General features: G+C 57.5%; 2 protein-coding genes across 3 annotated transcripts; both read right to left on the bottom strand.

Annotated features, from left to right (window-relative positions):
* Positions 1–677: 677 nt before the first annotated feature.
* Positions 678–2585, bottom strand: INSL3 (insulin like 3). Its single transcript, XM_036314319.1, has 2 exons — positions 2140–2585; positions 678–1264 (listed from the first exon to the last, which is right to left on the bottom strand). Exons 1-2 carry the CDS (start codon positions 2552–2554, stop codon positions 1050–1052), a joined length of 630 nt encoding a protein of 209 aa, XP_036170212.1. The 5' UTR covers positions 2555–2585; the 3' UTR covers positions 678–1049.
* Positions 2586–3508: 923 nt separating this feature from the next.
* On the bottom strand, positions 3509–20853 carry JAK3 (Janus kinase 3). 2 transcript variants are annotated; one of them, XM_036314316.1, is made up of 25 exons: positions 20738–20853; positions 18282–18377; positions 17175–17395; positions 16646–16769; positions 16185–16296; positions 15886–16031; positions 15189–15483; positions 14490–14612; positions 14242–14399; positions 13713–13824; positions 13294–13480; positions 12610–12737; positions 12228–12359; positions 11594–11678; positions 10768–10895; positions 9680–9812; positions 9451–9602; positions 9203–9353; positions 8458–8597; positions 8197–8386; positions 7562–7686; positions 7169–7341; positions 6663–6780; positions 6355–6465; positions 4978–5111 (listed from the first exon to the last, which is right to left on the bottom strand). In XM_036314316.1, the coding sequence occupies exons 3-25, from the start codon at positions 17356–17358 to the stop codon at positions 5004–5006; spliced, it is 3315 nt and encodes a 1104-aa protein (XP_036170209.1). In that variant the 5' UTR covers positions 17359–17395; positions 18282–18377; positions 20738–20853; the 3' UTR covers positions 4978–5003. The 2 variants fall into 2 exon arrangements, with proteins under 2 accessions (XP_036170208.1, XP_036170209.1); XM_036314315.1 differs by lacking the exons at positions 18282–18377; positions 20738–20853 and adding an exon at positions 17548–17685 and having other exon boundaries at positions 3509–5111.
* Between the last annotated feature and the right edge of the window lie 708 nt (positions 20854–21561).

A 21561-nucleotide genomic window follows, 5' to 3' on the forward strand; every position in this document is an offset into this window, starting at 1 on the left:
CCCACTTGCCCTAAGCTTATATAACCCAAGTCTGACTCTCACTACCAGCTTGGTGACAGTCTCGGGAGAGAAAGGCATGGGTTGAGTCTGCTCCTGTCTGCAAGGGACACTGGGCCCACCTCAGGCTCCTGCTTCAGGCAAGGCCCCTGCCCAATCCCACCCAACCTCCTCTCCTCCCGTGAGGACTGTGCCTCTGCTGTCCTCTATCCTGCCTCCTCTCCCTTTAAGTATTTATTGTGCACCTACTGTGTGTTGCACACTTTGCCCGGTACTCTTTCTCCCAGACCCATGGGAAGGGTCAGCAGATACAGACCCACCTTATAGCAAGGAGGTTATATCATAGGATCCCCATCTCAGGATGAAGGGAGGATGTAAGTGAGAAGAATGGTCAGAATTGAATCAATAAATATCCACTGTGACTAACTTAGGTGTGTGTGTGTGTGTGTGTGTGTGTGTGTGTACCATTAAGTGGGCATTAAATGACATTAAGGCCCTCCCAGGATTTGAATCCTACACCTGGCCATTCCTACCTTGTCTGATCTTGGCAAGCAGTCATCTCGCTGGGCCTTAATTTCCCCATTTTTTCTTGTGATGAATCAAGTTGTCAAACTCCTAGAAGTGTTGGTGGGCCTATGGCTGCCAGGGGCCAAGCCCATGTGAGGGCTGACCTAGGCTGGTCCCTTTTTCTTGAGAAAATGCCATAAAGCTGCTTTGAATTCTGCAGGAGTTTTATTTATTTATTATTGGGGAGACAGCAAGATGGGGTTTTACAAGTACAGAGAGGGCTCCTTGGAGGTGAGAACATTTGACCCTCCGTGTCTGACATTGTAAAATCAAGGATTCTCCAAGCCAGGGTGGTAGGGTGCCCCCACCCCCCTGAGTTGACCCCATTGAAGTTGGGTGACCTAGGGTAGGTGGTGAGTCCCCTGTCCCAGGATGTAATCAACAATCCCCCAGACATGGGGCTTTATGGTGCTGTATGGCTTCAGGAGGTCACCAAACCAGAACTTCTGGGTCTCTGACTCCCCGAGGCCCTGCCCTAGGAGGGCTCAGTGGGGACAGAGGGTCAGTAGGTCTTGCCAGGTGCAGCCGCTAAGGCAGCAGTGGCGGGCAGGGTTGGTGGCAGTTGCCCGGCGATGGTGGTGGTGGTGGTGGTGATGGTGAGAGGCCTGGGGCAGGGGCTGTGGGTCGAGTACCAGCATTTGGTCCTCGGCCACCAGGCCATGGAGGAGATGTCGTCCTTCCAGCCATTGCAGCAGCTCACCTGGGGACAGGGTAGAGTTCAGCATAGATAGGGGACCCCAGAAGACACCCCCACTCTGTGTACACACCCCTGCATGCTCACATCCTGCTAAGTGCGCCCCCAAACACTCATCATACACACAAATAGTGAGCACTTATTAAGTAACTACTGTATACCGGGCACAGATTTCATCAACCATCCAGGTGTGTGCACACTTGACCCACACTCAAGTCCCTCGCAGTGCACACACACATGTGCCACCCAACACATGGACGCACGGGCGCTTCCCAGAGTAGAAGACAGCAGAGGTGGCCTGTGACACACTTATGTGCATGGGTGTGCAGGCAGTGGGTACACATGGACACAAACACACCCCTGGATGAGCACACACAAGTAGCATGCCCCCAAACCCCCTCCCACTGCCCCCACCTGCCATGTGCACCTCTACACACCTGTCTGCACCCATGTCACACAGACATACGCACGCAGCACACACGTGTGTGACACACGTGCGCACAAACCTGTGTTACGCCCTCTGCACCAGGGCCAGGGCTAGGGGAGGAGAGTGAGCACTGGTAGCGCCAAAACAATCAAAATGAATCCTATTTTAATGCAGTATTTTTAAAAAGTCAGAATTAATACATAAATGCATGAAGATCACAGTCCTGAAGTGGTGAAGGATCTGACTGCACTTGCAAGACTCTTCCGCTAGGCCTCGCGCCGGTTCCCGCCCAGCCGGGAGAGCATCCTCTAAGCTACGGACTTGCACCCGCCAGCGGCCGGCAGGTGGACCCGGTCCGCCCCGCGCGCGTACCAACCCGCCCGCGCCCGAAGCCCACAAGCGCCGCGTGCCCACTGAGAAACGCAGGAACACGGCCCCCGCCCGCCCCACTTACGGTCTCCGCCAGCCACTGGCCGCCCGGTCTCGGGGGACCAGCGCGGGCCCCCACACACTCGCACCAGCGCGCGGACGAAATGGTGGCCACACAGCTTCTCCGGCCCCTCCGGGGTGGGCGCGCGGCCCAGCGTCACGACCAGGGCCGAGCTCAGCAGCACCAGCGCCCAGGGGAGCGGGCGGGGGTCCATGGCTGCGGGAAGGGCTGCGCCTGAGCCCAGCGGCACCCGGCTTATAGGCTCCCGCCGGCCCCGCTGGGGGCCTTGGAGGAGCGGGAGGCATGTGAGAGGGTCAGGGTCAGGGCCAGGGTCAGGGTGAATCCAGCGTGAGCCCTGACGCTGTGTTCTCTGTTGTAATGCTAGCGCCTGACTCCATGAAGCGTTGATTGTGGAGGCAGCCGCCCCCATGATGGCCATCTCCGCCCAGCAGCTGGATGAGGCACAGGCGCCCTTCCCCGCGAGGCTCCTGTCTGAGAGATCGTGGCTGATTCTGGTAACTGGCCATTTGGGCCCCTTGCTTTTTCTCTTCGATGCTTTAAATGACCACTCTTACATTAGGCCTCAATCCTCAACGCCAATACAAGCAGAACCCCAGACCTGACCATGCTCTCCCTCCACCTGCCGTTGGGCTCTGTGGCCCCACGTGTGTTGTGTCATTTCCAGGTTCTAAGTAAATAATAAACCTTTATTTTCTCAGAGTTCCCGGATGGTGACTGATGGCGTCTTGTACTCGTAATGAGCTCAGGGGCTGGTCCAGCCACCGCGCTGTTATTGATTGGCTGAGAGGGACACGAAACGGCAAGGGTCTCTCTCCCTGGGCAGGGCCTTGGGTGTCCCCACCTCAAGTGGACTTCTAGCTGAGGAGTCTTTATTATCAGTCTTAACTATTTGAAAGAAGTGAAATAGATAAACTGAGAAATAATGTCATGGGGTGGGTGTGGCGCTCAGCCAGCTGAGACCGGGGATATCTGGAGTCTTGTTAGGAGGGTGCACATAAGGAAACAGGCTCGGAGAGCGGACCCCGCACTTGCCCAAGGTCGCAGGAGGCTGGGCCCCGGGATGGGGGTGCTGGCTTGCTCTGCCTCTCTCACATTAGGGTCCCCTTGGGCTGGGCAGGGACTGAAGGGCCCAGACAAGTGTGACTGCATTTGCTTAGCACCTACTGGGTGGCACCCTGGTGCCCGGGAGGCCGTAGGACCCTGTTTTACCAAGAATGGAAGCTAAGGCAGAGAGAGCCTGAGCCAAAGAGCTGGTCTTGCTCAAGTTTAAAGCAGCCCTGCAACCCGACTCACTACTTTTCACCAAAGCAGGTGGCTCTTCCTGGGCTGAGAGGGCTCCGTCTTTGTCTCCCTCCCTCCCTCTCCCTCTCTCTGTCATTCTCCATGTCTTTCCAGCAGTCCTGAGGAGCACACAGGGGACTAGCTTGGCCCTCCTGATGTGGAACCCCTCCCCACAGCCTAGCTCTTCCAACCGGGCCTTCCCCTCTGACCCATGCAGAACAGCCTGTTCCCTCCACCCTCCAAAAGCCTGTAATCAGCTCCCAGGACAGAGCGAGGCCAGCAGCTGGGGCTGGGGGAGGGCTTCTGTCCTCCAGGGCCCCAGCCAATGCCCTACCCTGCTGTGTCTCCTCCTGCAGCCGATCCCAAGGCCCCCGCTGGGCCCTTCAGGAGTCTCTATGCCCCCGGCCCTAACCACACTTCTCCCCTGATAGTCCCTCCTCAAGGTTCCCCATCACCCAAGTCCAGCAACAAACCATCCCTTCCACTGAACTCCTTTACTCATTCAACAAACACATCCCAGAGTCCCCTCTGTGCCCGCCCTACCCAGCCCCCATGGAGCCTCCAGGTCAGAAGAGACAGCTGGACACAGTCGGCACCCCGGCCCTATGGTCAGAAGGAAGGACAGGCCTTGCGGGGTGTGGCGGGAGCACACTAAGGAGGGCTACAGGGAGGTGATTGATAGCTGGGGTTTGAGAGATGAATGCAAGTTTTCCAGGGAGCTAAGTGGCAGGGAAGCCTTGCAGGCAGGTGAGAAGGTTTGGTGGGGCTTAACCCGCACAAGCCTCCACAAGTTGACTGCACAGCTGAGGAGCCAGCATATGGGACTGGGGCCCAGAGAGAGCAAGCAACTTGCCCACTGTCACACAGCAAATTAGTGGCTCCAACAAACTCTGTACTCTGAGCCTCCTCACTGTCACCATGATGTTCCCTCTGCCAAGAATGCCTTTCCCTCCCTCAGCTGCTGAAAAGCTCCTGTCAGGCTTTTCAGAGTCATCAGTGTGTAAGCCTCTGGTCAAGAGAGAAAGGCTCCAGTGTACAGGTGGGGAAACGAGCCCTGGGGTACAGTTAGGATGGACTGGGACCCCAGCGACTCCTGGCCCTTGACATAGTCCCAGGCACCCTTGCTCTCCCAAAAAGTGAGTTTCCAACCAGAGCAGCTGCTCTTGTCCTTGGCTTCCTCCGGAGAGAGCAGGATGGGCGAACAGAAGCCTGAGATCATATATTGAAAGCTACACAATGTCCCTGCTGGAAACTAGATGGGAAGGCATCCTCTGAGAAGATGGAGAAGTGGGAGGAGCTTAAATGTGGCCCCTCCCCTCTGGGAGCTGGGCTCAGCGGCCCCATGGAGCCATCTGTCTTGAATTTTTAAGTTCCAAAGGCCACGAAGCTGAAGCTGCCGTTGCTCCATAAGCCAGGGATGCCCCCATATGCAATGTCATTAGACTCTAAGCCGGTTGCCTAGAGAGGAGCAGCGTCCTGCCCAAACTCGCGAGGCCAGTCCATTGAGACAAGGACCCAGAGGTGCGGGAGATATAAAAACGACAGTGTGTGAGGGTCTCCCTCCGGACAAGCAGGGAAGGTGCGCGCTACCCCCGACTTCCATTCCACAGCGCCTCCAGCTGGGGGCCCAGGGTGCTGAAGGATGGTCGGTCTTGTGGGCTAGGAGCCCAGCACAGCTTCATGAGCTCATGAACCTGGGGGTGGGGTGGGGGAGGGGAAGACAACGGAGTCACAAGGGAGTGGTAGGAAGGACATGACTCTTGTTCTAAAATATACTTAGACTCCATCCCTCCCCTGCTCCAAAGCCTCCCATGAACAAAACCTCACCCCTCCTCTGCCTCCGTCCCTCCATTACCTCCTTCCTTCTTCCATCAGCCACATCATTACTTAAATGCACCAAGCTCATTCCTACCTCAGGGCCTTTACAGCTGCCGTATCCTCCACCGAGAAAGCCCTCTGCCAGCTCTCCCCATGGATGGGCTCCTCCTCTAGGTATCACCTCCTCTAAGAGGTCCTCCCTGACCATCCTTCCCTGATCACCTCCCCTGTTCACCTCTTTCCCACCAGAATGGTTTTCTTTTTCTTTTTCTTAGATATTTGTATCGATTTTTAGATTGAGAGGAAGGGAGAGGGAGAAACATCATTTGGCTGCCTCTTGCACGCTCCCTACTAGGGATCAAGCCTGCAGCCTTGGGCATGTGCCCTGACCCTGGAATTGAAGCAGCAACCTTTCTGTGCACAGGATCTTGCCCTACCAACTGAGCCACACAGGCCAGGGACCCACCAGAATGTTTTTGTTAGTTTATGCTGGTTCCTGGGAGGACCCTGCTGAGTCCCCAGCATCCGCACACAGTCGTAGCTCCATATTTGTGGCCCAAACCAATTAATTTATGAATGACCAACTGCATGGCAGAAACGCTCACAAAAGTTCTGATGATAGCCCTGGCTGGTGTTGCTCAATGGTTAGAGTGTTGACCCATGCACCAAAGGGTCGTGGGATCAATTCCTGGTCCAGGGAGTGTACCTGGATTGCAGGTTTGATTCCTGCCCCCCTGGGGTGCAAGCATGGGAGGCAATCAATTGATGTGTCTCTTTCACATTGATGTTTCTCTCTCTCTCTTTCCCCCTCCCTCCCTTCCTTCCACTCTCTCTAAAAATCAATGGAAAACATTTCCTCTGGTGAGGACTCACAACAACAACAAAGTTGTGATGATAAACCTAAGAGTCCCTACGATGTTATTGAGAGCCAGCTGTGTGCGGGGCCTTCCCATCCCGTAAGGCACTGCTATTTCCATTTTGGATTTGGGTAAACTGTGGCTCTGAAAATGCTCAGCCTCACGCCCCAGCAGGAGCTCTCAACCAAGAGACTCAGAGGGGCCAGCCGGCTTGCCCAAGACCCAAGTGTGGGAAACTGAGTCAGTTCTGGCAAACACTCACCTCACCAGGGCAGGCTGGAGGTGCAGGCAGCCTCTGGCCCTCGGCCAGCAGGTCCAGGAGGCGGCAGAGAGCGGGGACATCTCGCTCACATCCCATCATCCGCAGGAACTCCTGGGGCCAGAGGTGATGGAGGGGAAGAGGGGAGCAGGTGACTAGGGGGTAAGCATCCTGAAGGGAGGAAGGGCTCGCTGCTGGTGGGGGTCGGGGAGGGGTCCTCTGTGATGCAGGGGGCTGCCTGAGGGGAGGCGGTCAGCCACAGCGAGGGGGTGGGAGAAGGAGGGTGCTAGGGGCTCAGGGCGCTGACTCACAGCGGAGGGGCTGCAGCTCTTGTCGCTGTAGGTGAACAGCTCGTACAGAACAACCCCAAAGCTCCAGACATCTGACTGGCGCGAGAAGATGTTGTCCGAGAGGGACTCCGGGGCGTACCTGGAGGGGACAGGGCGGCCTTGGGGTGCGAGCGCGGGGCGGAGGACAGGAGAGGAGCAGCACTGGGCTCGGGCAGCTGTCCAGGGCAGGTGGGCTATAGGAAGGTCAGACTCCAGCTCCAGGGTCTCAGTTCCCCTGACTGGGGTGGAGCTGAGTCTGTGGCCAGCCAGGGCGGGACCTGGGGGCGGGGTGGGTGGGGTGTCAACTCTGTGGGCTGTAGTTGTGGGGACGGGAGGGGCCCGGATGGTGGAGAGGAGAAGCGGGGGACCAGGGCGGGGCTCAGGGTGCAGCCGCAGCTGTGGGCGGGGCCAGCACACTGGGAGGAGGGGCGTAGCCTGGGAGGGAAAGGCCTGGGGGAAGAGGGGCGAGTTGAAGCGGGGTTTCCCACCAGAAGATGGGGCTTTGGCCCGGTTCCCGGACAACGTAATAGTCTTTGTCCAGCGGTAGCAGCTTGGCAAGGCCGAAGTCAGCGATCTTGACGTGCGTCTCACTCTCCACCAGGATGTTCCGCGCTGCCAGGTCGCGGTGCACACAGCGGCGGGAGCCCAGGTACTCCATGCCCTGCAGGCCGACACGGGGTCCAGACCCCAGGATGACTCAGCGGGGGCCCCCGAGCCTGACCTGGTTCCAGATCCCAAGCCTAACCCCACTGCCCCATCCTGCACTCCAGTCCTGCCTGACCTTGGCTCCAACTCAACCCCACCTCCAACCAGACCGGACTCCAAACATAAACCTTCAGCTTTCCCCAGACTCCCCGCCAGGCTAGCCAGCTCGGCCGCACCTTGCAGATCTGCGAGGCGTAGAGGAGCAGGCGGCCAGCATCGAGGCGCGCCCGGTGCCGCTGCAGGAAGTCTCGCAGGCAGCCACTGGGCAGGTATTCCATGACCAGCCGCAGGCTCTGGCGGCCTAGGAGGCAGGGCGGCGGGAGGAGTCACCAGGGGCCCAGCCCTTGTCTACTCCCTTCCCCATGCTTCCTCCAGTCCCGAGTGGGACCCTGGGTTCTTCCTGGACTCAGTATTGCTTTCTATAAAACTAGAGGCCAGATGCACAAAATGCGGCGGTTGCATCGGCTGCCCGGGTTTGGACCGGAAGGACGTAGGGTCTAATTAGCACATTACGCTTTTATTATTAGAGATGGGAAGGCAACAACACTTATTGCTGATGTTTCTTGAGCACTTTGCACCATATATACTGATTCATTGACACCTCAGAATGACCCATTTTTCAGGTGGGAACATTGAAACTCAGAAAAACCACCCGTCCACGGTCAGCCCTTGGGACAGGGTGGGAAGTGAGAGCGCAGAATAAATAACAGTGTCCACGGCACCTACTGGTGTTCGCAGACTACCCCAAAGTGGTACTGTAGGGTGACGAGGAAGTGGGATGTAAAGAGTGCCCATTGGGGCGGGGGTGCACCTGGGCCATAGCTGACGCCACGGTACTTGACAATGAAGTCGCTGTGCAGGGCTTTGAGGATCTGGATCTCCCGCTGGAAGTCCCTCTGCTGGTCTGGCCCGCTGTGCTGCAGCTGCTTCACAGCCACCAGGGCCCCCGTGTTGTCTCCCAGTGGGTCGTAGCGGCACAGTTCCACGCTGCCAAAGTTGCCCTGAGGGAGAGCAGGGCTGGTGTCCACGTGCCTGGGTGCCACCCTGCCCACCCCAGCCCAGCCCACCTCACCTTGCCCAGCTGCGAAATGTACTTGAGGTGTCTCTCCTCAAAGATGGTAGGGTCCTGGCAGGCGTAGAGCTGGGCGCCATTCCACAGCCCATCATGGGGCGCCAGGGCACCAGGTGTGGGGTCCGAGAGGAGCTCATAATCTGGGGGCCACAGACAGTGAGTGGTCTGAAACTGATCTGCTATGTGACCTCAATCTACATGCAGACCCCTTCTGTGCATATGGCCACTGCGAGCCAAAGGGTACTTTGTGGGGCCGAAGTAGTGCCCTCAGGGCCCAGGCAGGTCCCTCAGGCAGGGCACACCCTGTGCCACTACACATGGCTATGGGTATTGAAGGGCCTTTCCAGACTCCACTGCTGTGAGCTGTGGTCACATGACTGAGCTCAGACTGATGGGAGAGATGCACTCTGCACCCCTTCAGGCCTGGCACATGGAAACCTAGAATTGGACCCTCCACACTTTTTCTCTTAACTACAGAGGATCCAACAGAGACCCGAGGCCCTGGGATGGGTGGAGCCACCAAAGAAGAGGTGCCTGTTGACCTGGACATTGAATGAGAGCTAAACACCCATCATGTTCAGCCTTGAGCTCAGGTGCTGTTTGTTACAGCTGCTATCAAACTGACCATTACAGCTGACGGTTACAGGACCAACACTCCAATCTTTCTAGGCACACAGATTGGGCTCTGCTCCCACTGGGCCCAATACCACATGCAGGTCCTCCCACCCTGCGGCCCAAGGAGCACCTGATGTAATGAGGTTGTTCAGGTCACGGATGACAGCGCGAAAGGAGGGCCTGTGGCCTGGCTCGTAGGCCATGCACTGTTGGATCAGCAGGGCCAGCTCCATCCACTTAGGGGCAGGCAGCTGCTGCCGGTCCTCATAAAACTGGAGCTTCTGAGGATGGAAGGAGGAGCTAGTCACCCTGGTGCCCCCTCAGGAGGCCTTCCCAGACCCACTCGTCCTCCCCGAGCTGTCCAAGGGGAACTCTGACCTTGGCGGGCTCCAGGGTACTGATGGGCATCGTGACACCGCTGAACACCTCCCAGACTGTGGCGCCGAAGCCCCACTTGTCAGCTTCCAAGCTAAGTGTCCGGGCCTCCTGGAGACATTCAGGGGCCACCCAGGGGATCCTGTCAGTGAGCACTGGGGGGCGGAGAGGGCACCAAGGGTCATTTCCTGGCCCCACGAGGCCCCTCCTGCCTCCAGCCCTCCGCACTTACTCTCCAGGCTTAGCACAGTGGGGCTGACACCGGGATCACTCAGCTTGATGAAGGGCGGGCTCCCATCAGCCCCCTCCCGAGCCAGGAGCACCTTCCGGGCTGAGACGTTGCCATGCGGGAGGCCTTTGTCCTCCTAAGTGGGCCGGGCATAAGGAGATGCCGGGGAGGGTTTGATGCGTGAATATGCTGGCTGCTGACTGCTATGCGCCCTGCGAAGCCCCCCTGGGGCTGCTCAGACCACACTCTAGAATCTTCCCTAGAATACTGGCAGCCTGACTGGCCTCCTCTAGTCCACCCCCTATTACGATGCCCCCCCCCCCGCCACCCCACTTCTCGAATACTGCTCTCCCACCCTGTGGCTGGCTCCCCATTGGCTTCAGGATAAAGACAAAGGTCCGCCCTGACCAGTTTGGCTCAGTGGATAGAGCGTCAACCTGTGGACTGAAGAGTCCCAGGTTTGATTCCGGTCAAGGGCATGTACCTTGGTTGCGGGCACATCCCCAGTAGGGGGTGTGCAGGAGGCAGCTGATGGGTGTTTCTCTCTCATGGATGTTTCTAACTCTCTATCCCTCTCCCTTCCTCTCAGTAAAAAAATCAATAAAATATATTTTTTTTTAAAAAAAAGACCAAGGTCCTCAGCCTGGCGTTCAAGGCCTTTTGAAGTCCAGCCCTTCTGCATTCTTCCCATGAGCTCTCACACCCCACCCTGGTCTCCTGCCAAGTGAACGAAATGATGCACCCCGACATGAAACGTCCCCTCTTCGCTGCAAGGCCTTTGCCCAGGCTGTTCTCTCAGCCTGACACGCTCTCCTTGCTTTCTCCTCATGATGAGCTCCAGCTCAACCTTCCAGGCCCCGGCTCTTGGGGAAGACTTCCCCCTGCCCCAGCCTCATGGCTCACTACTCCCCGGTACCCACGTGACCGCTGTTCCCTTCCTCTGCTCTTACACCTCTGAGCCTGTACATATGCTTTGCCCTCCATCTAAAATGCCTCCCCTTGCACCCTTGCCAAACTGCTATCCATACAAAAGAACCTCAACCCCCCTCCTCTCTGAGAATGGAGGATGGAGCAGGCAGAGGAGCACTCACCAGATAGTTGAGAGCATAGGCCAGCTGTTTGATCACCTGAAGCTTCCAGCTGGCCGGCACCAAATGGCCACACTTGCGCAGGTAGGTGTCCAGTGCTCCCAGGCGTACAAATTCCTGCACCATGATGCCTGGCGGCAGCACAGGGAAGGGCAGGGTTGGGAGGCAGGACTGCATCCTGTGCGACAGGCTCCTCCTCAGGAGTCACTACACTCTGTGCTGGCTGTTCCCTCCCGGCTCCTCCATCCTCACCCTGCTCACCTCTCCACCCCCCCTCCCCCCTCTCAGAACGCTCTGCCTGAACTGCCTGGAAGGTTCTGAGCTCTCTCTGTATCTCACATCCAGCCCTTTGCGTATTTGGTGTCTTCTGCCTAGAACACCCCTCTTCTCTCTCTTCCCTAATTCCTACCAATCCTCACCACCCCAGAACCGTTGCCTGATCTCCAGGCCGTGTCGGCGGTCTCTGGCCACCCTGGGTGCCCTGTGCTGTCCCCATCGCACACGATCATGTCACCTTGCCAGCCTGTCCCGTTCTTGGCTGTGCACCCAACTCCTGGGGTGAGCTAAACGGGTGGGATGGAGGGTGGAGAGGCAGTGTGGCCCTGACAGAGTTGCAGAAGGGCAGTCAGTGACGTGACATTGGAACCAGGTCTGGTTTGAGAGTGTTCTGGGGCTGGTATTGGTGGGAGCCTGGAGGGTGACTGAGGGGCACATGTACAGCGATGGGCCCTGTGTGTGTATTTCTAACGCTGCCATGGAGAGGCTCAGTGAGGCGGTGAGGGTGGGGGTAGAGGGTGAGGAGAGGGGTGGGGCACAGGGTGTCTCTTACTGTCTCCGGCCATGCACACGCCATGAAGCAACACGAGATGCTGGTACGACACTTGGCTCATCAAACTCGCTGCTTCCAGGAATGACTGGGGAGGTCAGGAGGGAGAGAAGATGCATGGGTTCCTCTCACTCCAGGATCCGACCAGAGACCCCAAACTTGCAGCTCACAAACCTGCCTTGGGAGGAGGCCTGGCCCCAACTTTTTCTGGGCCTGGGTCCCACTGTGAGTAGACACCGCACGGTATATCATAATTTTCTGATGGCGGCTGGAAGTGGGCACTGTAGTCTACCTCGAGTCTCTCACAGGTAAGTGGGAGATTTGGGGGTTAAGCAAAGCCTAGCCCCTCTGATGCCTCCATCGGCACCACCCCCTGCCCTTTGCACACTCCTCTCTAGCCCACTGGCCTCCTCACTGTTTCTCAAATGTGCCATGCTCAGTCCTGCCTCAGGACCCTTGCACTGGCTAGTGCATTCTTTCCATTTGCGTCGGCCATGGAAAGAATGTTCCCCAGCTCTTCTGTACTTCATCATTTGGAGGTGCTGTGGCTACATTTCTGTGTCTTAAAATGCCTCTGATTCCATGACCCTCTCTCCAGCCAGCCCTGACCCCAAAGGCCTGGTCCCCACCCGCTCACCTCCATGCAGTGCTTATGCTTAGCATCCAACACTTTGAGCAGCACCTCCGTCTCCCGCGGCTCCCCATCCACCGTCTCGTGGCGACAGCCCCGGTAAATCTTGGTGAAGGATCCATGACCCAGGTTCTCACACTGGAGGGTGAGGGGACAACAGGAGAGGCCAGTAAGGGCACTCCTGTGGGATTCTGACCCCCCCCCCCCCAACCCCCCGCCCTCTGGCCTGAGCAAGGCACAGGCACTGGTCCCATTTTACAGATGAGGAAGCAGAAGCACAGAGAGGTTACATCACATGCCTGAGGCCACACAGCAGAGGTGGATGCAGACCAGGTCTCTGGACTCCAGCTGAGGTCCCCATCCACCCCTGCTTCCTGAGGCTCCTTACCCACTCCAGGCTGTCAGCGGCGATCTTGTGAAATGTCATCTGACTCAGCTGGCATCCCGAGTGGGGCTGAACAGGGGATGATGTGGGTGGACTGCAACCTCTCCGGACCACAATCAGGTTGGACTTTTCTACAAGGAGGGGGTGGAGAGAGAAAAACCAGAGGTCAGAGGTAAAAGGCCCTCAAAGGTTTGCTCACTTCCTGTCTTAGTTTGGAGTCGCCCCAGGAAGCCGGCCCTGAGATGAGGACTCCAGGGCACATGTTTCACTTGAAAGGAGACTGCAGGTAGCCCCTGGGTGGGGGGTTGGGAAGTGAAACAGAGAGGGAAGGACCTGCGGGGGGTGCCAATGAGCAACCAGCACTATGGTCAACCGGGTCTCAGGATTGCCTGGGGCTCTGGGAGACTCAGCACTCACACCACAGAGCTGCCCCATCCCAGGGGTTTGTCTGAGAGTGAAATTCACCCAGAGGGAAGGGCAAAAGATGAAGGGAGATTGAGTGCTAGTGGCATCCCTCCTTCAGATTCTGGATTCAGCCGAAGGCAGTAATCTATCCCACAAGCCAATGAATCAATTTTTTTTCCCTAAAGCACTTGCATTTTCTGCCACTTGCCACCCAAGAGCTGTGACAAACAGAAGAGCAGGGCTCCAGATGACTCCTCAGCTCAAGGGAAAGGGCAGGCTCACCTTTGGGCCTTGGGGTGCAGCAGAAGGTGAGGTTCAGAGCAACCCCGTCTACATGCAGACCACCGTCCCAGCAGGCCGCCAGGAGCTCTCGGAGACTGCTATGGGGTCGGCCAAGGCCAGCCAGGGAGAAGGTTCCTGTGGGGTCGCGCCGGATGAGGCAGCCCTTGTAATCGGGGCCCAGCGGGGTCTGCAAGGAGAAGTGGTCCCTGAGTGGGAGTAGGCCACCCTGCTCGCTCTCTCCCTCTTCCTGGAGCACCACAGCACTCCAAGCCTTTGCACATGCTGTTTCCCTCCACTGGGAATGTCTCCCCTTTCCTTCTTCAGGAAGCAAATGCTCACACATCGTTCAGGTCTCCACTCAAATCTCACCTCCTCCAGGAAGCCCTCCCTGACCTCCTGGGTCCTAGCAGTGGACTAACCTGGACACACACAGTGAGGAGGAAGCTGTCGAAATCCTGGGGGCTGCGGCGGAGAACGTAGGAGCCAGGAAGGGAGCCTCCAGTCTTGAGCTTGTTGATGGCAAAATCCAGGCTTGGGGAAAGGTGGAAGGGTACCAAGATTGCAAGACAAAGAGATGGAGGCAGAGAAACCAAGCCAGGCCTGGTTTCTAACTCTGGTCTCTCTGAGGCCCTGGGACCCTCACCAGGTAACCTTCCCTCCCTCCCCCATATGGAAAATGGGCCAAATGATGGGTTTCTGCCTGGGAGATTAAGCAAGAGGAAATGGCCTGGGACCCCAGGCGTCAGAAGGAGGGACATGGTTGCCGGGGTAGCAAGAGACCCCAGCCTCTTTGAGTGCTGACTGTGCACCAGCCGCTGTCCAGCACTTGACCCCTTGCCCAGGGCTCCGGGAAGGCGAGGACATTGAGGCACCAAGAAGGGGAGTGACCAGGGTTTGGACCCGGGTGGAACAGGCTGCCCAGGGCGGGTATGGAAGGCCGGTCCTTACGTGATGGGGCCGTGGCACTGCTGGGCCACCTCCTCCAGCAGCCGCGGCGGCGCCACCTCCTTGCAGAAGTAGTGCTGGGAGTCCGTGGTCAGTCGGAAGTAGCCGTCCACGAGCGCCACGAAGGACAAGGAGGCTGGCAGCCCCGGGAACTCAGCCTCCTGCGAGGGGCCGAGGGGTCGAGCGCCGCGTTAGTGCCTGTTGTGGTCCCCGCTCTCGGGTAAGTCGGAAGAGGGGCGTCCAGCACCCACCAGGATCTGGTTGTCTGTCCTGGTGATGGTGACCAGGCGATGCTCCCCAGCGGGGCCAACGCGCGGGGCCTGCTTGATGCTGATGTCCACGATTTCTGGGAAGTCGCAGAAAGGCTGGAAGACCTGGGAGGGAGGCGGGGGCCTGAGGGCGGGAGCCCGCTTTCTCGGAGCCCCCAAACGCTCTTGGAAGCCTGAACCCCACCAGCCCACACAGTGAACCCCGCAGCTCGCAGCCGGGCCCAGTCCATGCCTTTCCCACCTCGCCCCTGCCAAGCCCCCCTCTTCTACTAATCACACCCCTCTCGACCCCTGCCCTGCCCATCCCCAAATTTCCCACACCCGACCTCTGCCAAAACCCTCCTCCATTTCAGTGGGAACCTTCCCTGAGCCCCTCCCTTGCTGAGCTCGGCTTGATTTCCCCGCCTCTCTCAGTCCAGTCGGAAGCCCCACCCCCTCCCTTAGTCCCGCCTCCTCCTGTACCATCGGTTCGCTCCGCCCAACCAGCTCCCTCCCTCTCAGCCCCGCCCATTCTTATTCCCGCCTCCTCGCTCAGCCCCGCCCCTCACTCTGCTAGCCACTACCTGAGCCCTCCCAGTCTCTCCCCAGCTTCGGCCCCGCCCCCAAGAGCCCTGCCCATTCCCCGCCCCTCCCACATAGGCCCCGCCCCCGCCGTTGGCCCCGCCCATATTCTACGGGCACCTCCTGTGTTCCTGGACTCCAGGCGATGCCGCTGCTACCGGCCACGCGGAGCAGCCCCTTCGCCTCTTGACCCCCAGCCGACCCGGGGAGGCCCACGAGGAAGGTCTCCGTGGCCCTCGCCAGGTCCAGTCTCTCCAGGTCCATGATGTACTTGGCCATGAGTGAGTGTCTGTCCGCCTGGCAGGTGGCCACGCGGAGCAGGGCCTGGCGCACCCTCCTCCGGATGCGCCTCCGCGTAACGAAGCTCAGGCCCTGGATCAGGTCGCGCAGGCCCGGGGGCAGGCAGGTCTTGTAGCTGTGAGTGGGGGGAGTGGACTCTCAGTGTGGGAACGAGTCCCGGCAGGGACTGGCAGGGACGCACCCCGCCCAGGCTGTGGGTGAGGGGCCGTAGTGTGGCCTGTCTGTAGGCATGGGGACACACTCAGGGGCGTGCATGGGAGCAGGGCCTCAGTGTGGCGAAGGTCACTGGGGCCCACAGGACAGACAGGGACACGGGCAGGCCTTCGGGGGCAGGAGGCAGGGCCCTGGAGCCTCAGTGGGGCATGGGACTGGGTTGAGGCCTGGGTCATCACATGGACACACTGCAGGCTTGTAGGTGGGGAGCCTTATGGGGTTCCTGAGCTCTGGGATGCCCTGGTGGAGCCGTGTGTGTGCACTCCCAGCTAGCAGCTGGGCACCACAGCCTGGAGGCCCTCACCTGACGGTCTTCAGCAGATCCTCCGGCTGCTGGGCCTGCTCACAGGCCATCCGGGCCAAGTCCAGCACAGCCAGGCTGAGACATTCGCCCTGCTCCTTGAGGCTGAGGCCCACCGGAAGGCGGCCGCTCACCAGGTCATTGCGGTGCTGGGAGCCGGTGATAGCCCAACTGTGAGCCCTGAGGTTGCCCTGTGGCCCCCCACCCCCACCTGGGTTGCCACAGGGAGGATCAGCCAAGGCCACCCCTGAGGTGGCTCTGCAGACCCCCAACTCTGGGCCAGGCCCCACACAGACCCCTACCTGAGCAAATAGGTATTCCAGGACTGGCAGGTCAAGGATGGCGCTGGCCAAGTCCTTTCGAAGCCCGAAGCGGTGACACGTCTCTAGCCCAAACCAGTTGGGGAAGTAAAAGCTGTGTAGGGGAGGGGAGAACCCTAGAGTGTGGGGTATTAGGGGGGCGGGGGTAGAGGACTGTGCCAAGACCTCACAGAGCCCAGGGTGTGCCAATGAATTGCGGTGTGACCTTGGGCAAGCCACCTACCCTCTCGGGCCTCAGTTTCCCCATCTGTGAAATGGACAGTGATCACACCCTCCCTGGAGCGCTCATTGTGAGGTACAGGGAAATGATACATTGTAGGATCACTGTTTCAAACTCCCATTTCCTAAGCCCTCAGCCAAAGGCTGGGGGCAGGGGGCGGGGGGATGGGGGGGAGAGCGGCGGTGAGGGGTGCTTGGCCGGGGGGAGGGGGGGCGCTTCCTACCGGAGCCTGTAGACAAGGACCTGGGTGCCCTCATCCTCCACGGAGAAGATGTGGCTCGGGGGGAACCAGCAGGACAGGTCCTCCAGGGCCAGGGCAAAGAGGGAGTGGTACACGGGCAGGATGCCTGAGGGGAGGCCCTTGTCAGCTCCCTCCTGGCCTCCACCTGTCCTCTGCAGCCCCCAGACAGTGCACAGGGCTCTCTGGCACCTTCAGCTACGACACTGCTCCACCCCTGCTCACACACTCCAGGGCGCCCATTGCCCTCAGGAGAGAAGCCACTCACCATCTTCTCAGGGATCTCCCCCTCTCCCCAGGGTGTCTCTCTCCCCTCTACTCTTTACCTGGAGGATGATCAGCTGTTTTCCCTCCTGTGCTATCACATGCCATTCCCTCCTCCCTTACCAAACTCCTACTCATCCCGCAAAGCCTCAGTTCCCATGCTGACTCAGGCTGGAGCTATTCTACCTCCCAATCCGGGCCCCTCACTCCTACCCATCCCTCTGGCCCCGCATTTTAAGGGCCCACTCACCACTGGCCTTAGCAGCCCGAACACACAGCTCTTCAGCCGAGTGGTCCCCAAAGGAAAAGGTTAGGCGCCGAGGGGGCCCAGGACCCCGAGGGGGCAGCAGCACATGCAGGGCACCAGCCTCGGAAGACGAGAGGCTGTAAGAGCGCTCGGGGATCAGGGGTGTCTCTTCACCGGGAGGCGCCATGAGTGCAGCTGCCTGGACAGTGGGCAGGCCCTGAGTTCTGGGCAGAGGGGCAAGACGACATAGAGTAAAACCTTGATATCACGGGCTAATTTGGGCGAGGCGGGGGTCTGTTAAAGCCCAGAGTCCATTCTATAATAAGTGGGTTTTCTGAATGTGTATGTTAAAAAATTGACAAATTAGTTCGTTTACCTGTTTTTTACTTCTGTAGACACATTTGTGTGCTTAAAATTAAGTATGTGTGGCCCTGGCCGGTGTGGCTCAGCGGTTGAGCATTGATCTATGAACCAGGAGGTCATGGTTGGATTCCGGGCAGGGCACATGCCTGGGTTGTGGGCTGGATCCCAGTAGGGGTGCGTGCAGGAGGCAGTTGATCAATGATTCCCTCTCAACATCGATGTTTTTATCTCTCTCCCTCTTCCTTCCTCTCTGAAATCAATACAAATATATATTTTAAACGTCAAGTATGTAGGAACAGTTTAATTTCACAGAAAATTTTCTATGCCTATGACTATAATCTTAAATTTATACCGAAGAGGTCTGGTAAATGCACGCACTCACCAGTCGCAGGGAGTAAGCAGTGCAGAGGGCTGGGTGTGGCTCAGTGCACATTGGGACACGGGCCTCTGCAGAAAGTCACACCGATAGACACAGAACCAGTTGCGTGCTGGGTGACCACGTGCTAATCGTTCCGGAACATTGTTTAGGAGCGGTGACTCTTGGACTTAATATGTAAACTATAGTTGTGGATATGTAATATTTATTTCTGTCAGCGGAATTATTAGTGTTTTTTCCCAACATATGGTCTATTCGCTAAAATTTGTTCATAATAACAATGAATTGCCCTGGCTGGTTTGGCTCAGTGGATAGAGCATCGGCCCGTGGACTAAAGGGTCTGGGGTTTGATTCCGGTCAAGGGTGCGTACCTTGATTGCCGACTTGATCCCGGCCTGGTCGGGGCTCGTGGGTCTCTCACATCGATGTGTCTCTCTCTGTGTCTCTTCCCATCCCTTCCACTCTCTCTAAAAATCAATGGGAAAATATTTTCAGGTGAGAAGTAAGCAAAAATAATAAAATGACAGTGAATTAATAACAAAAAAAACCCCTCTGTTAATTTAATTTAGTGGTTCTCAACCTTCCTAATGCTGTGACCCTTTCATACAGTTCCTCATGTTGTGGTGACCCCCAACCATAAAATTATTTTCGTTGCTACTTCGTAACTGTAATTTTGCTACTGTTATGAATCGTCATGTAAATATCTGATATGCGGGATGTATTTTCATTGTTACAAATTGAACATAATTAAAGCATAGTGATTAATCACAAAAACAATATGTAATTATATATGTGTTTTCCGATGGTCTTAGGCGATCCCTATGAAAGGGTCGTTCAATCCCCAAAGCGGTCGCGACCCGCAGGTTGAGAACTGCTGATTTAATTATAAGTAAATCTTGGTTAAAAGCATTTTAAAATTAACAGGATATTATTTTTCACAAACAGAAATTTTGTCCATTATAGCCCAAATCTGTTAAATCAAGCTCCACAAAATGCAGGGTTTACTGTACAAACCTCCTAAATTGGGAAGGGGTGGGGGTGGGGGTGGGTGAGGTAGGGATTCGGCTGGAAAAAGAGAAAGAAGAGAGGGACAGAGATACACAGAGAGAACGAGAAAGATGGGGGGGGGGGGGCGTGCTGAGCATGCCAGGCGGGTGAGGAGCCACGGCCTGTCTGTGCTGGGGGCTGGAAGCTGCTCTGCACCCAGATCGTTAGTGCCCGAGGCAGACATCTCCAGTCAATCTGCAGCCCCTGCCCCAGGAAGGCAGGAGCAATTGATAACAGATGTGCAGATATGCCAACCAGGAAGCAGATGGGTGCTGGCTTTTGCACATAAGGGTTCACAGGAGTAAGGGTGTCCGTCACTCCCTGCTGGTCGGAGTGGTACTCAAGCACTTCCAGCTGGAAGCTTCCGCATCTGACGTGGTTCGTGCCCAGGGGGCAGACCCAGTCTGATGACTCTGCCCACAGGGGTCCCTGTGTCTGACTCACCACCACCATCACCACCATCTCTGTCTCTATCACTCCTATCACCGAGCCCCTCTGGGCATCTCAGGCCCCAGGGCAGGACGCCCACGAGGAAAATACCCCCTTTATTCACAGCCACCCTCCAGCATCACCACTGGGGATCCCCAGAGCTCAGGGCCCCTGGCTGGGCTGGGCAAAGGGTTGGTCTTTGAACCCAATGAGGAAAATCGGGGAGGTGGTCAAGATCCACTTAAACTGCCCAGAATTAAGACAATACAAAGAGAATGTTGGGTAAAAAAAAAACTATGTTACAAAATAATAGTAGGGAATGGGAGTAAGAGGGGACAGCATTAATGTACTTGTCACACACTCAGAATATCAGCCTGGGGCTGGGATAGATGAAGACCCCAGGCTCTGGGTTCAAATCCCAGCCCCCCACCCCAGCCCACCCCACCCCCATGTCCTGGCCATGTGACCCTAGCAGGGCTCCTCCCACTGGGTCTCTCTGTCAATTGTGAAATGAGCTAACTCCTCACCCACCTCAGTGAGGCGGTGCCCTGAGCCCGGCCAGAGGTGTCAGCCCCTTTAATCTGCAGGAGCGTACCCAGTCCTTAGCGAGTGAGCACTGGACAGAGCCAGCAAACCACACAGGGAGATCCCTGGCAAGGTGATTTAGTGGCTCCTGTCAGGGAGGGAGGGTGTGGTAGGGACAGGACTTTCCCCTAGGAACACCTCAGTGCCACCAGCTCCCAGACCAGCCATGGGAGCATTCACAGCCTGAGGAGCCCGGGGACCCCGTCACCCCACAGCGGGGACCACTGTCCTGCTTCTAACAGCCACCCTGATCTTGCCCGACTTTGCACTTTCATAAAAACAGAATCAACACAGCATGTCTTCTCTTTAAAATAAGTCTTAAAAAAAAACCAAAAAAACTCCCACATGATTGTTTAAATATCGAAAGTAAAAAAAAGGAAAACCCAGAGGTGAAAACCCACGGTTTGGGGATGAGAAAAATGCCCTTGTGTTGACACCAAAATTCCCACATGCTGGGTCGGCCCAGGCTCTGGCGGGGGCCGCGAGGGTCTGGGCTGGAGCTGGTCCCCGAAGCCAGTACGGGGATTGACTCGGGTCCCCAGAGCTGGGACGGTGACGCCTCATTTTATGGCCGACAAAGCCGAGGCCCCCAGAGCCAGGGCTCAGCCAGCGTCCAAGCTCACATGAGGCCCGCAGCTTTCCGCGCCGGCCGGGAAGGCGAACTCGCCCTGGCGGTCACAGTGCCCTCCGCTCGCCCTGACATCCCCAGACCCAACCGTGTGCCCCCCTGGGCCTGGCCAGAGCCCGTGGCACCACCAGATCTTACCTGGCAGGTGGGGACCCTGGGCCAGCGACGGAAGGCAGAGCCTGGCAGTGGGAGGAAAGCCCCGCTGGGCTCTTTCCTGTGTGGGCCCCTCTGCTTCCTGAGCGGCTGTCACTTACCGAAAGTCATGGCCTGTGGGGGACGGGGGCGGGGAGGTGAGAGGGCCCAGCTGGGGAGGGGCAGAGATTTCCAGAAGTCTGCACAGCAGCGGATCACGTAGGGGTCTCAGTATGTTAAGGGCAGAAATAGAGAAAAGGGGACTAGCCATAATGATAAGAAATATTGATCATGTTGTTCACAGTGATTGTTCTGTGCTGATTAGAGGAAGCGCTTTCTAACTGGGCTGAGAGTTGTACGCCCTGGGACGTGAGGACTAACGTTGGAATGCAGTCCATCTGCTCCCGGAGGCGCCCGCCCTCTGCCACCCCCTCAGCCCGCATGGCCTGTACCCTGTTAGCTCTATGCCTTACCTACTTCCCCGGGCCTGCAGTTCCTCCTGTCCCATGAAATCTTTACCTCCGACCCAATAGAAGCAGCTGGCTGATGGGGAGGGACAGAGCAGATTCGCCTGGATGACTTGCTGCTCTCCCATGTGCCGGCATTATCAGAACAAACACTCATATCTGATTCAACCCTGTGTCTGCTTTATTGGCTCCAGTAGTGACAGGCAGCCTGGACCCATGCGTTGTCCGGTTACAAGCAGGCTCCAGACCCACTCTCTGTGGGGTCCTAGCAACACCCCAGCTCCCCAGGCCTCAGTTTACCCATCTGTGGCATGGGTAGATGGGGCACCCAGAGGAACTAATTTTATGCCCAGGGAAGGGAAC

The sequence above is a fragment of the Myotis myotis genome, unplaced genomic scaffold (assembly GCF_014108235.1).
Source record: "Myotis myotis isolate mMyoMyo1 unplaced genomic scaffold, mMyoMyo1.p scaffold_m19_p_6, whole genome shotgun sequence".
In the NCBI taxonomy this organism is placed as follows: Eukaryota; Metazoa; Chordata; class Mammalia; order Chiroptera; family Vespertilionidae; genus Myotis; species Myotis myotis.

Bases quoted from the DNA above. Each gene is read 5' to 3' on its own strand.
- JAK3 (XM_036314315.1), bottom strand. From the start codon at position 17,678: ATGTGCCCTGCCCGGAATCCAACCATGACCTCCTGGTTCATAGATCAA. The intron at 13,825-14,241 runs GTAAGGACCGGC...CCTTTCCCCAAG, and splicing joins CAGTGCCACGGCCCCATCAC to CCTGGATTTTGCCATCAACA. The intron at 9,354-9,450 runs GTCAGAGTTCCC...TTCCATCCTCAG, and splicing joins GTACCCTGGAGCCCGCCAAG to AAGCTCCAGTTTTATGAGGA.
- INSL3 (XM_036314319.1), bottom strand. From the start codon at position 2,554: ATGGCCATCATGGGGGCGGCTGCCTCCACAATCAACGCTTCATGGAGT. The intron at 1,265-2,139 runs GTAAGTGGGGCG...CCCTGTCCCCAG, and splicing joins GCCAGTGGCTGGCGGAGACC to GTGAGCTGCTGCAATGGCTG.